The following is a 14,137-nucleotide window of genomic DNA, read 5'->3' as shown; positions in this document are numbered from 1 at the left end:
AAAAGTGACGAATGAGCGCGCGTATGTGCATAGCGGTCAGGGCTGGCGCGCGTTTCTCAGACCGCAGTCTGGTACTTAATCTTTGACGACTTCACATATTATATTATTTAAAATAAATGATAAAAGTTAACAAAATAAGTATTGTTTTCATCTTTTAACGATTTAATAAAAAAATTGTCTGATTTCATAGTATTATCTCGAAATAAAAATAAATGTAAATACACTATGGTGTATAAACTGAGCATTCTATTAATTTAATTATTGCACAATTGCATATAACAAAAAAATATACTGAATTTAACGAATTATTTACATACTATTATAAAAAAATTAATTTTTTTATTTTTTGATTACGTACTCACGTAAGTATTCATTAAATTCAGTATTTTTTTATTGTTATATGTAATTGCGCATACGACAATAAAAAATGATGATGATAATGAAAATAATAGAATGCTCAGTTCATACACCATATAATTTACATTTATTTTTATTTCCAGATAATGCTATGAAATCAGACAATTTTTTTATTGAATTGTTACGTAAAGGATGAATACTTATTTTGTTAACTTGTATTATATTTTAAACAATACAATACGTGAAGTCGTCAAAGATTAAGTCCCAGGCCTGAAGAACGTGCGCCGGCCTTAACCGTTACGCACATACGCGCGCTCTTTCGTCACTTTTAATTTGATTTATTGTAAAATTATTAAATGATTTAAAAACTACTCGCACGCAATTTTGCTAAAGGAAAAAGTTGTTTATTTTAGCATAAAAAATCACGTAGCGTATTCCAAATGCGGGAGTTTTGGGACACCCTGTATATATATATATATATATATATATATATATATATATATATTAAGTGTACAAAAAAGTTCTGAGCTTTAGATTTCATACAACCGAAATAACTTAAATTTTATATATCTTCCCGCCCTTTTGCGATTTTAAAGCGTTAACATTTGGCCTACTAAAATGCCATACGGTTTGGTGTTTGATGCACATAACCTCAAAAATCAGTAGTGTTCACGATAGCAATAACAAAAGAGCATATTCAATTTTCCATCCACTTCGCGTTTCATCTGAAGAAAAATGCTGCTGAAGCCACTGCAATGATTTGTGCTGCATATGGAGAGAACGCTGTAAGTCATACTACATGTAAAAGATGGTATCAAAAATTTCGCCAAGGAGATTTCAGTCTTGAAGATGAACCGCGCGCTCTCAAAAGATTGAAACGGATGAATTGTAAGCACTGCTGGATATAAACTCTGCGCAAACTGAAAAGGAGCTTGCAGAACAGCTTGGCGTTACGCAGCAAACCATTTCCATACGTTTACATACGATGAGAAAGGTTCAGAAGGAAGGCAGAGGGGTTCCGCATGAATTGTGCGAAGACAACAAAAATCGTCGGCGTGACACTGCACTCACTTTGCTTTCAAAGTTCCGGAAAAAAGATTTTCTGCACAAAATCATTACAGGCGATGAAAAGTGGATTCTTTATGATAACTCTAAACGTAGAAAATCATGGGTTGACCCTGGTCAACCTTCGACATCGACGCCAAAGCCCAATATCCACGCCAAGAAGGTTTTGCTCTGTATCTGGTGGAAAGGTGTGTTGTATTACGAGTTACAACCGGGTGAAACAATCACCGCAGACCGCTACCAACAACAATTGACCAATTTGAGCGATGCATTAAAAGAAAAGAGGCCATTTACTGGCCAAGGACGTCGTAAAGTGATCTTGCTTCATGACAATGCTCGACCACATGTTGCGAAAGCGACTCAGGATCATATCTTTGCGTTAGGCTGAGAACTTCTCCCGCACGCGGCGTATAGACATGGCGCCTTCCGATTACTATCTATTCCGGTCGCTGCAGCATCATTTGGCTAATACACATTTCGTGAGATTTGAAGAGATACGAAAATGCATTGATGACTTTATCGCTTCGAAGTCGGTGAGCTTCTATCGTCAAGGAATTCGCAAGCTCGAAAGATGGCAAAAGGTCGTTGATGCAAACGAGGAATATTTCGCTGATTAATATTTTTTTGTTTGTTTTTGAATAAAGATTGAATTTTACAAAAAAAAGCTCAGAACTTTTTTGTACACCTAATATATTCACATTGGTATCAGTTATATGACAAATTATGTGAATATTGTGGAAAAAATAATATACTATTTAAAAATAAATTGTGTAGAGAAGAAAAATCTTGAATTGAAATTGATAATGCGCAAATTAAAAAAAAGCAATGGCCCAGAGGTGCTAAAGATATTTATATATTATTCTTACAAAAAAGTTTAAATAAAAATATATAATAAACAGCATAATATGAAAATATAGATGCAGATTTTACATAATATATTTTCATCAAATTTTCATAAATAATTTTTTTGTACAAAAGTTTACTTTAAACTAAATATGTTTATATTTTATTGCATATAAGTTATTTCTTTATTATATATAATAATAATAAATATAATAATAAATTTATTAAGGACAATCATAATTTTATAATAAAGAATTGTGTCGTCTTTTATAATGTCTGTCAATATTTAATTTTATTTATACCTTATTTTTATTTGCAGAAGCTTTTATAGTTTCTCCATTTTTTTTTTATGTAGCACCGACATATATAATTGTACAGAATTTATTATCATGTTATAATGTAATCATGTCGCAAAAAATGAATATATATACTGTTTATAAAATGCTTAACACAACAAAATAAATGATATCAAATTTACTTTTTATAAAAAAGTAAAAAAAGTCGCCAATTTACGCACAGTGTGTAAAAACTCACATATCTTTGCACCAAAGATCCAAATATTATATTACAAAATTACGTCATCTTACTGATGTTCAAATAATATATAATACTCACCTAATAATATTATTATTTGTAATAATATTATTATTTGTATTATTTGTTATAAAAGATTTGATATCAAAAAGTGGCGCCAAGTTATAGTTATAGTGATGTTATCTCGAAAGTTCAATATACAACTGCTTTTAAAAAATAAAATTCATATGATACTATCTTTATATTCCCATTAAAGTCTTCTTATTCTAATTCAAATGAGTAGTTCTAATTCTTTTTAAAAAATAATAATATGAAATTGCTTAACTTAATTCAAATAATATGTATCCAATCTAAGTGATATATTTCTTAAATAATACCATGTATACCATTTGTATAAAAGATTTGATATCAATAATTGGCGCCAAGTTATATAAATTATTATATGTCAGTTTCGAAAAATAAGACCTAATAATTATATCTATAAAGGATTTGATGCTTCATATAACAATAACGTTTCATTAAACGTATTAAACACTGAACATATGTTTTCTAATTAATAACTATCAGAATTCCAAAACAGTTTCAATATTACACGAATATATATAATTGTACTGTGTGCCACGCATTCTGCTATATATTTTAAATAGAGCGATATATTTAGGTAATAATACATATTAATAATAATACATATTATTAGAAATATAGAACGACCTTAAAATCAAACAGCATACAACTTGCACATATCATTCGAATATTTTACACTCGTACACTCGAAAGTACTGTGGTCATACGTACTATTGCCTAATATACCAGAGAACATTCATATGATATTTTAATGATATATCGTTTCTCGTATATTCTTAAGCTCTTTAATATACCAAATATACCCCAGCAGCAGTACGAATATTCTGTATTTATACTGATATCATACCGAATATACTAAGATTATTCGTATAAAATCTATGTATCCCAAATAACAAGATGATGTCAATGATTTAAGGTCATTTTTGTCAGTGTACTAAAAATGTAAACAATGTAAAATAAACGTAACATTTGTCGCGAAATATTATCATAAATATATTGATTTAATCGTCATTTTTAAGTCATTTTTAATGAATAAATAATGAAATAATTTATTTTAATTATATTAATTTACATTAATTATTATCTTTTTTGATTAACTATAATATATAAATAAGAAAAATATTTCTCATATTTAATACTGTGGCGGTCATCGCCACTCTGGCCCATCGACAAGCGCGCCGGCGCGCGCCGACACAGTGGGCCCACGCACGGGAGTGATCCACGCGCTCGCCACGAGATGGCCAACCGTTTGATCATCCACTCGTGCGCGGAAACCGTCTTTACGCTATATAAGAGCGGCCAGCACCACCGTTTGGCACTACCCCTTCGGTGCGCACTGGAGCCCGCGCACGACTTAAGCTAGCACTGAGAACTGACCACTTGCGGTCATTATACGGCCCTTTTTACACGGCCGGCGTTACCGACCATTATTGGTCGTATTTCCCCCTCAGTGGCCGCGCACGCCGTGCCTCCTCTCGCCTGAGTTCTCTTTAGCGGCCGTACACGCCGTTGGACGAGACTCTTGGCACACCCGCCGATCGAGTCGCTGTCTCCGCTACCGGAGGAGAGCCACACCGCGGAGACGCCACCGGAGTACGCCGCCCCGGGACCAGGACTTCGCCACTACGTCGGGACCGCCTCCTCACCGCCGCCGACCTCGCAGCCGCATCAGCCCGTGCCCGAGTAACCTGCTGGCAGCCATCACCGCGGGGAAACCTTCCCCCGCTGCCGCTAGGACCAGCGCCGAGCGGACTTCTCACCGGCTAGGAGGACAGCGAGACACCCCGGCTCCAACTCATCCCGGATCATCGGCGACTTCGCGCCGACCAGAGCCTACGTCGCCTCGCAGACTGAGGCCCCGCAGCACGCTGGAGGCTTGCTGACGACTCGCGCCAGGATCACGCACCATGGCGGGGCTGGTGCTCGCGAAAGGCGAGCACAGCGCTTCCGCGAAGAGCCACGCGATTCCGCCACATCAGGCCGCACGCCAAACACACGAGGCACGCAAACCCCCGCGTCACGCCCATGATATCTCCATTCTTTTTTGTAGTTTTGTAGTTTTTTGTAGTTTTAGAACGTAGAAAATATACAATGAACATTTAAAGATCGCCTCATTTAAATCTTGGGAACCTGCACGACAACTTTCATTTTCCTCTCGAACCCGCCACCATTTTCTGCTTCGCCTGAGCGTGAACTGACGGGGCGTGCAGGGAGGTACAACGAGATGGTTTCGTCAAATCCGTTCAGACATCACAACTACCATCACAATCAACCACATCGACAACACACATCGGGTGACAACCCGCATAGGCAACAAACGCCACATTGGTGACACGCCACCATAATACAATTATTGATAAATTTATAAACAAAATATATTCAACAATTTATAAACAATTTTCATAATAAAAATGACTCTTATTAAAGATAATTTAAGTTTACGAATCTATGTAATTAAATTATTCACAAGAATTATATATGCAATCGAGATTTTAAAATTAAGATTATTTATATGACAATATAGTAGACAACATTCATTAACCGAATTATATTTTATGTCAAAATTCCGTATTTACTTATATCATCATTTCAGTTACAGGTTTCATCCCATTATAAAAGTTAAGCAGCATCGAGCAAGATCCCAAGTAGGATAGATGACCGTTTTAAAAACATGCAATAATAAGCATGCAAGATAAAAAATGTTTCATTACTTTTTCTCATTTTTTTTCATTTTTTTTACTTATTTTCCGTAAGAGATATCACGTATATTATAGATTTTCACGATTTATATGGCTGTCTGGGATACCCTTATGCCCTACATGATATAATGTTCTTAAACCATCTTCATCCTATGGCCATAGTGCGGGATATTCTCCAGTACATACTAGGGATTAGGTTAGTGAACGGTAACGATCTAAGTACGTGCCACAGTATATCGTAGTACATGCCACAGTATATCGTAATACGTATTTTAAATGTTCGGAGAATATCTCAAATATACTTATGATATCCCGTGGAACGTTTTCAGAATAGACGAGTTAGCTAGGGTTTGTGAACCATCCCTGCCTCCATAGAGATGAGGGGTCGTAAAAGGGCTCATTGGAAAGGTCTTTCGAACAAGCTGTCACTTTATCTTTTTTGTACCTTAAAATTTTTAGATCACCCCCATTCCCGCTTCATGGAGGTGGGGGGTTGCAAAGAGGCTCATTGAAAAGGTCTTTCAAAGGCTTTTCAAACAAGCTATCATTTGACCCATTATTCCATTTAAGATTTGTGATTTATATCTTATCCCTGAGTTCCCGGAGATGGGGGTTGTTGCCCCTTATGTCAAAAGATAGATTTTTTGATACCATAAATGTTCTCCAAATTTTATACAATTATCTCTATCTGTTATTTAGGAATCTAAATAACTCACTTTCCGAACACTCTGTATATATACACACACACACATATATATAATCGTATAATTGTATAAGAGAAAGAGAAATAATCAATTTTTACTAAAACATTACAATTGCAAAAAATAATATTGTTTATAAGTCACTTAAAGTCTTTAATTTCTAAAGTGAGTGCAAAAACAGCAAAAAATAGCAAGTTTTCTATAAATGAATGTCTGATCTTTTGAGAAGGAACAAGATATTTTGTTTTTCTTTCTCATCCTATTATGTATTGTTACATGTCCATATTACATATATTAATTCTCAAATTTTTGTAAACAGATTCTGGGTAAATGTAAAAATTTTAATTTTTGAATATATAAATATATTGACGCAGTAAATGCTGATGCGACTATTTAAATGACAAAAATATTTACTCTTTTAAAGGAATATTATTTTGATTTATAGGTGCAGTTTCTGCTGACAATCTGCTTCGTGGTGTGCAAATATCCTCATATAACTAATATTATCTATGACGCAGTTGTACAAACAGTCAAAAGTTCTATTAAAAAAGATAATGAAAGAACAGAAATCCAGAGAGTGACATATGTCCCGACTAGAAAAAGGAATAATTCCAATCTCTTGTTTGAGCCCTTGAATACCCAAGCGGTCACATTAATCAATCCAAATATCTTCGACAAGGAACATCGAAAATTGCTACGTTCAAATCATGTTTTCAAGACGATCGCATCAGATCCTGGATATTTGTCCAGGAGATCGAACGAGTCTGTGTCCTCGAGGGAGGAGAGTGTATCATCGAGCCCTCTGGCCCAAAAGTCTGTTTGTGATTCACCTTCATTGGATGTGAAAAACGAACAGTGGGGAGATAAAAACGGAGATTATTCAGAAAATAAAATCGATGAACATTTACAGAATTTGCGAGACTTGCGATTAGATACTGATTGCAATCTCTATGACAATGCGAATTATATGACGGGTGATAATCAGAGTTTAAAATCACTAAAGATACCGGAAAAGTCCAAATGTCTTTTGCTGGACGCCTTAATGAGCTATCTAAATAGCGCGGTAAAAAATATATTCTTTTCGTTAATGATTAAAACTAACGATTAATTAGTCATAGCTGTGGCTACATAATAATTGATTGTATTTTCTCTATTCTTCATTTGCAGGACAACACCGTGAGGATACGAGCGTGCGAAGGAATAATGGTTCTAGCTTCTCTGGATGATACTTCATTCGCACAAACAGTGGCCAGGAGCAAGCTACCGTCGATTGTGTCAAATCGTCTGGAGAATTTGTTCAATTCCATTCCAGCTCACGTGGATCACTTAGATGTTTACAACGTAGATGTCACATGGGGTCTCGATTCGCCATTATGGACGCAGGAAAAGAAATTTCCTGGTTGCCGGCAAGTAGCAGCGTTCTTCATGTGGTATGATTATTGTGACCAACTGATTAGGGAAGCCCAGATGGAACTCGCCGAAACGTTAGCAAGAACTATTCGAGTAATGTTTTTTGAGAGAATAGTGACGCCTGCTCTGGCCGATCATCATGTCGTACTTATTACAACTCTTGTCGCCAAATGCTTGAAGGAAACAACTTCCTCCATATTGTGCACAGGTATGCGATACAAAAATTTTTTAATATACATATTATTGATTTATTCTATATATTTCTAAAATTGTAACAATTTATTAGAGATGAGTTATTGGTTGGTCGGTCAAAATAGAGATCCGGAAATATCAAATGTATGGACATCGCCAGTATTGCACAGATTGATAGAGAACTGTTTTACGGATAGTAACGATCTTGTGGTAGAAACGTTGAAATTGTTTGAGGAGGCAATTGACAAAAGAAATGAGCACATACTGCACTGTCTCTTACTGATTTATCTATCTACGCGAGCGTATTATGATAATACCGCTGCCGATAGTGCTATCGCTTCATGGAGTGATGAGGAAGACGAAAGGGAGAAGGAGAAGAAAGGATCTTTAGATCTTTCGTATGAGCAGAATCATAGCCGGACTTTGGCACCAAGCAATATTCATCGAGTTATTAATTGGTGAGACTATAATTAATTAATTAAGAATGCTACAATAATAAAAAGATAATTTTTAATAAGTAAAAATATAATTATTCAATCTTAAATATAAAGGTGTGTGGCGCTCTTTGCCTTTAGAAAATCAGATAAATAAAAAATAAGAATGCGAAAATGACACACATAATTACTATGAAATGAACTTTTATTTCAGTTTTCTATCAATGATTCCATATTACTTGCAAACAGACTCAGATGTCAATAATTATGAAAAATACGTACCAGCTTGGGAACAGCAATATACTTCAGTACTTTCCGATTGTGGTCTGATGGCATGGCCATTGGAGGCGGTGATGGTAGACGACTCTGCGAGTTCCGACTCGCGACCAGAAGCCGATCATTGCTCAGGTCGATTCTATATGGGACCATTTCTGAGCATGCTCTTTGACAAAATCAGCAATATGCCGAAGCAAACATATGAGATCAATTTAGAGATCACAGGATTGATTTCCAGATTGGCGCTACTCCCACACCCGTACCTGCATGAGTTTCTGTTGAATCCTCTACTACCTTTAATTCCTGGTACAAAAAGTTTGTTCTTGTGCTTACAAAAGGTTATCAAGCAACTTGTTAATGAGATACCAAAGTCACCAGAGAATAAGATGATATTGAAGGAGACGAGACAGAGACTACTGAGTTACTGTTCCCAAGAAGAGTAAGTGAAAATTTGATCAATCAATCATTGATGGATCAATATTTTTTCTTTTATTCTTTTATATTAAATATGTTTGTAATTAATTGTCAAGTTAAAACTTTGTTAAAAGAAATTTTATTTCTAAACATCCTTTTTAAAATAATAAGTTTTACTATTTGATTCATAATTTATTAATATATTATTATAATATATACTTATAATATATTCATATTTATCCATTAAATTCATTTTTAAAATCATTTTTAACCATTTTTAATTTGCAAAATTATATTTACATTATTTATATTACATTAATTTATATTATTATACATATAAAATATAAAATAGTATGTTTTATGTTCTAATATTTGTATTTTAGGAAAAAGGAGGACATTTTATATGAATGCGCTGTAGTGACGGAGGAATTTTGCAAAGATCTTGCAGCCATAGCATATGTTAAATATCATCATTCCATTTAATAAAATTCTACACACATATGCGTGTGCGCGCCCGTGCGTGCGCGTGTGCGTACGTGCGTGCATGAGTGCACGAGTGAGAGAGAAATATTTATTAATAGAATGGCAATGCTTAAAAGTGTATATTAAAGATTTTAATATATCAAAATCACATAATTATTTATACTTTAAGTAGCAAATACTTTTTATGGTGACTTTGTAAGACATACAAATCTATAATTTAAGTATACAAAATACATTTAATTATACTATTATTATCAAGGATTGATACTCTATAATTATTTTATCTAAATCCTGATGAATAAAAAATCTTAGAATGTCTACGATGCTTTGTTAAAAAATATAAAACATTTGTTAAATTAACAAAAAATATTTTTGCGCATTTTATTTTTTTAAATCTATTTTTTCAACAACAAAAATTTTAATACATATGAGATTTATCTGTTTGTTGCATTTCTTTCTTTTCTTTTTTTCTATTAAAAAATTGTACATAAATAATATAATTTTTAAGCACAATTAATAAATCGAAAAATAGTGATTCTGAAATTAAATATTTGCTATCTATTTTATGTTAATCGATTTTGATACATCTGTAAAATATATAATTTTTACATCCAATAATTTATTATAATTTGATGTCACGTGTATATTATAACTCTATCGAATATATTATATAATTTTAGCATATGAATATATATTAGTGATTTATTAACAATGTTGAAAAGTGGACGTGGCATAGACATAAAACACATTTTTAATTAGAATAAGAGAAGCATGAAGAAAAAGTTGATGTAGGTTTTTTTTATCAAATTTTTCGATTATTTTTGTCTGAATACATACATATACATGAATATACGTGCATATCTTATTTTGCATACAATTTTCTAAATTCACATTTTTTTTTAGATATTACACTAATATATGATTATCCTTTCTTATGATTAGATAAATGACTACAATAAAATCATTTCTTATAAATTATATGAGAAATATCAAAGTAGATCGAATTTGATATCAGAATCTATGGAATAAAAGTATTGCCATTTGCACTGAATATAATAGGTAAGAGATACATAAGAGATATAGATAAATAATTCTTTAATATATTTTTTATAATCGGAGATATCGCTTATGCATGCTTAAATTATTAAGTGCTAATTTAAATTATAGATTTAAGAATCATCGAGAGTGCAAAATTTTTTGTAAAACTCCGTACAAATCTAGTCTGTTTTTAATTTACATTTATTGGATTGTCGGAAAAGTTATGACATATTTTTTCTGTTTTTCAAAGGTTATTTATTTATAAAGAACAAAGATCAATCAATGATATATTGCCCATTTTGTTCGATAACCTTTCGCCATCTTTCAGTGAGTTTCATAATTCCTCGTTCATAGAAGGACCTGTTTTTATTGGCGAAAAATTAAACAAGGTGCTGATTTAGCCTCATCTGAATTAAATGTTATACCATGCAAGAAATTTTGAAGAGAGCGAAACAAGTGGAAGTTTGACGGCGCAAGGTCAGGCGAGTATGGTGGGTGTGATAACACATCCCATCCAAGCTTCAATAATTTTTGATGGGTGGTCAAACTTGTGTGTGATCTCGCGTTGTCGATGGAACACAACTCCTTTATGATTAAATTAATTAACGAGCTCTGGACGTTTTTGAATGATGGATTTGTTCAAACTGTTCAATTGCCGACAGTACACATTCGAATTGATTGTTTAATTCCTTGGTAGGAGCTTGAAAAATACAACACCTTTAAAATATCACACTGAGAGCATAACCTTCTGATGAATGTTTGCTTTTATCGTTTGAAGCGAATCATCACGTCAGGATCAAGACCGTTTGCGCACCACATTGTTGTAAACAATCCACTTCTCATCACCAGTCGCTTCAAAAAAGGATCGTTTTTCTCACGTTTAATGAACATATCGCAGATATTTATACGCGTCATCAAATGAACTTCTTTGAATTCATGAGAAACTTAAATATCGAGCTTACGTATCCCAGCTTCTTCAGGTGGTCGTGAATGCTTGAATGATGGATGTTCAATGTTTGTGCAATCTCTCGTGTCGTGTAACGTGAGTTTGACTTGATCACTGCTTTTATTTTGTCGTCATCAACCTCGGTAGGCCTCCCTGACCGAGGAGCGTCGTTGAGATCAAAATCACTAGCATGGAATTTCGTGAACTATCGTTGGCACTGACGTTCTTGTAGAGCATTGTCACTATAAACTTTACACAATTTTTCACAAGCTTGATGCGCGTTCTTCCCTTTACGGAAGTAAAACAGTAATATATGGCGAAAATGCACAGTTTGGTCTTCCATCTTCAACATGTTATAAAATCTCCAAAACTCGACTAAATCGCTCAATTTTTTTTTTTTAGAATGAAGCTAGAACTGTCAGCTGTCAAATGACATAGATGCGAATGATTTGTGGCGCTGGTGAAGAGCGTTGTCTACGATGTGTTGAATTTGATGACGGAAAAAGATGTTGGCCGCGGTGAGATTCGAACCTAGGTCCTCAGGTGTCTAAGACTAGCGCGCTATCTGCCATGCGGGTCATGGTACTTTTCATGGATGTTTGGTTAGGTATTAGTTGTGTAACGGAGCGCATCCTTCCGCTCCAGTCCTCCTCCGGATCTCCCCCGACCGACCATCCGTCGGGGACCGCCGAACATCAGGCGGAGTGCGGCAGTGGCCGCAAAAAGGCAGAAATGCCACCTTTTTAATACTTTTATACGCGAACTCCGAAAGCGTCGGAGAATACCACGAAAACACGTATGTTTTCGTGGTATTTCCCCGCACCGCGCCAAGCGTCGCGTCAACAAGTGCGAACGCACCCCGCACCGCGCCACGCACCGTACCACCGAGCGCGAACGCGTCCCGCGCCGCACCGACGCCGCGCCACGCAACCGAGCGAGCGTCCCGCACCGCGCCACGACCGCGTCCACAAGCGCGCAACCACCCCGCACCGCGCCGCTACCTTCCCACCGAATTCCTTCCCTACCAAAAAACCAATCATCCCCCGATCCTTTTTTCCCGCTCCCGGGAAGAGGGATGCTAACCCCGAGATCGACCAATTCGACCGATCCGACCGAAAATACCGAGGTCGATCTCGGATATAAAAAGGCATCGCTCTCCACAGGAAATCACTCCTCGTTTACTCCTGTTCCTAGCTCGTTTTCTGAGAGCCCGTCTCAAGGAAGCGAGCATCCGTAACCGGTAGCAAGCCTGAGATTTGTTGGGGTTCTCCCCAACGTGCCAAGTTCGCTTGGCCTGGCCGAAAGCCGTCTCCGTAGCTCGCACGGCAAGCCGAGAGTTGCTGGGGTCTCCCCAGTGCGTCGAGTTCGCTCGACCCGACTCCGCCGTTCCCGAGATTTCACCGCCGAGTATCGGGGTTCTCCCCGATACGACCTCTCCGAGCATCAGGGTACACCCTGGTCGGCCGAGTACACTCGGCACCGCCACTTTCTTCTCCGCACACAGCTGGGGCCCTCCCCAGCTGGCCGAGTTCACTCGGCATTCAGACAGACAGACGAGGGACGCACCCCCCGTCAGCCGAGCACTCTCGGCAGGGAACGGGCGCACCCGTTCTCCGATCTCAACGATCCGCCGACCTCGCAAAATATCCACCCTCGCGACAACACCCGCGACACGCGTGCACGTTTAAATCCACGCTGATTTAAAGGCCCGCGACGAACACGTGCGACACCGCCGCCGCCGCGCGCGCCCCGCGCCACCGAACTGCGCGCCGCGATCAGTATCGCGCCGACCGCCCGAGCGATATCTTATTTTATATTCACGCGCTATCCGCGCGCCGATCGCCGTCTCGCCCGTCCACGGCCACGAACATTAACGCGAAGATTCGGTGCATTCCATCGCACCACTATTAGTCAAATAAACATCGTTTTTTTGTTATAATTATCGCCCAACAATTTAATCACACCTTTCTGTCTCCAACGTCCTCGCTTCTCCTCCTGGTAACCGACTGACCGCTCTCCGCGCGGGAAAGCGAGACTGTTTTAGTTGTGTGAGCGGGGGACCGCCACAGGACTCCCCCCTTAAGGGACAAGCTCCGATTTTTCTTCTCTTTTGATGTTTGTTGCCCGTTTCCCGGTATGTTACTGCCTAGGGGGAGGTATGAGATGCGCGATGTGAAGAGGACATGGTTGCCACTGCGACTCAGTTGTGCGCTAGTTGCTCCTCCGTTGCGTGGGCTAGCCAATTTGGACATCGACAGTGAGGTTGTGAGCGAACCTTGAAAGTGTCGAAGTGTCCAGTGATTGGCTGTCTTTACCGGTTGGCGATGTTGAGCTGGCCGTATAGACGTCGACAGGGAGATGTGTGCGAACCTTGGCAAGTCGAGTGCGTCCGATTGGCCATGGAGAGTCACGTCGTCGAAAGCAGCGAGCTTCATGTGGCCGTGTCTGCATTTCGACGGAGTTGAAAAGTTGCGTTGCGTGTTCAAATCACGTCGGGATCATCACTTTGGTGACGTTAGTGAGGAGCATTGTCCACGATGTGTTGAATTTGATGACGGAAAAAGATGTTGGCCGCGGTGAGATTCGAACTTAGGTCCTCAGATGTCTAATTGGCGCACTATGCGGGTCATGGTACTTTTCGTGAATGCTTTGCTAGGTATT

General features: G+C 37.4%; 1 protein-coding gene and 1 long non-coding RNA gene across 2 annotated transcripts; one reads left to right on the top strand and one right to left on the bottom strand.

Moving 5' to 3' along the window:
• Positions 1–2,570: 2,570 nt before the first annotated feature.
• On the top strand, positions 2,571–9,743 carry LOC105428567 (FHF complex subunit HOOK interacting protein 2A). The gene is made up of 6 exons (XM_089082196.1): positions 2,571–4,883; positions 6,729–7,346; positions 7,451–7,901; positions 7,980–8,343; positions 8,534–9,034; positions 9,393–9,743. Exons 1-6 carry the CDS (start codon positions 4,791–4,793, stop codon positions 9,490–9,492), a joined length of 2,127 nt encoding a protein of 708 aa, XP_088938322.1. The 5' UTR covers positions 2,571–4,790; the 3' UTR covers positions 9,493–9,743.
• Positions 9,744–10,574: 831 nt separating this feature from the next.
• Positions 10,575–11,634, bottom strand: LOC105428566 (uncharacterized). Its single transcript, XR_968006.2, has 2 exons — positions 11,493–11,634; positions 10,575–11,382 (listed from the first exon to the last, which is right to left on the bottom strand). It is a non-coding gene; the product is annotated as an uncharacterized LOC105428566 (long non-coding RNA).
• Positions 11,635–14,137: the final 2,503 nt, after the last annotated feature.

Source organism: Pogonomyrmex barbatus, unplaced genomic scaffold, assembly GCF_055798465.1.
Source record: "Pogonomyrmex barbatus isolate J1 unplaced genomic scaffold, ASM5579846v1 scaffold1, whole genome shotgun sequence".
Lineage (NCBI taxonomy): Eukaryota > Metazoa > Arthropoda > Insecta > Hymenoptera > Formicidae > Pogonomyrmex > Pogonomyrmex barbatus.
This window is presented reverse-complemented; position numbering and strand designations above follow the sequence as displayed.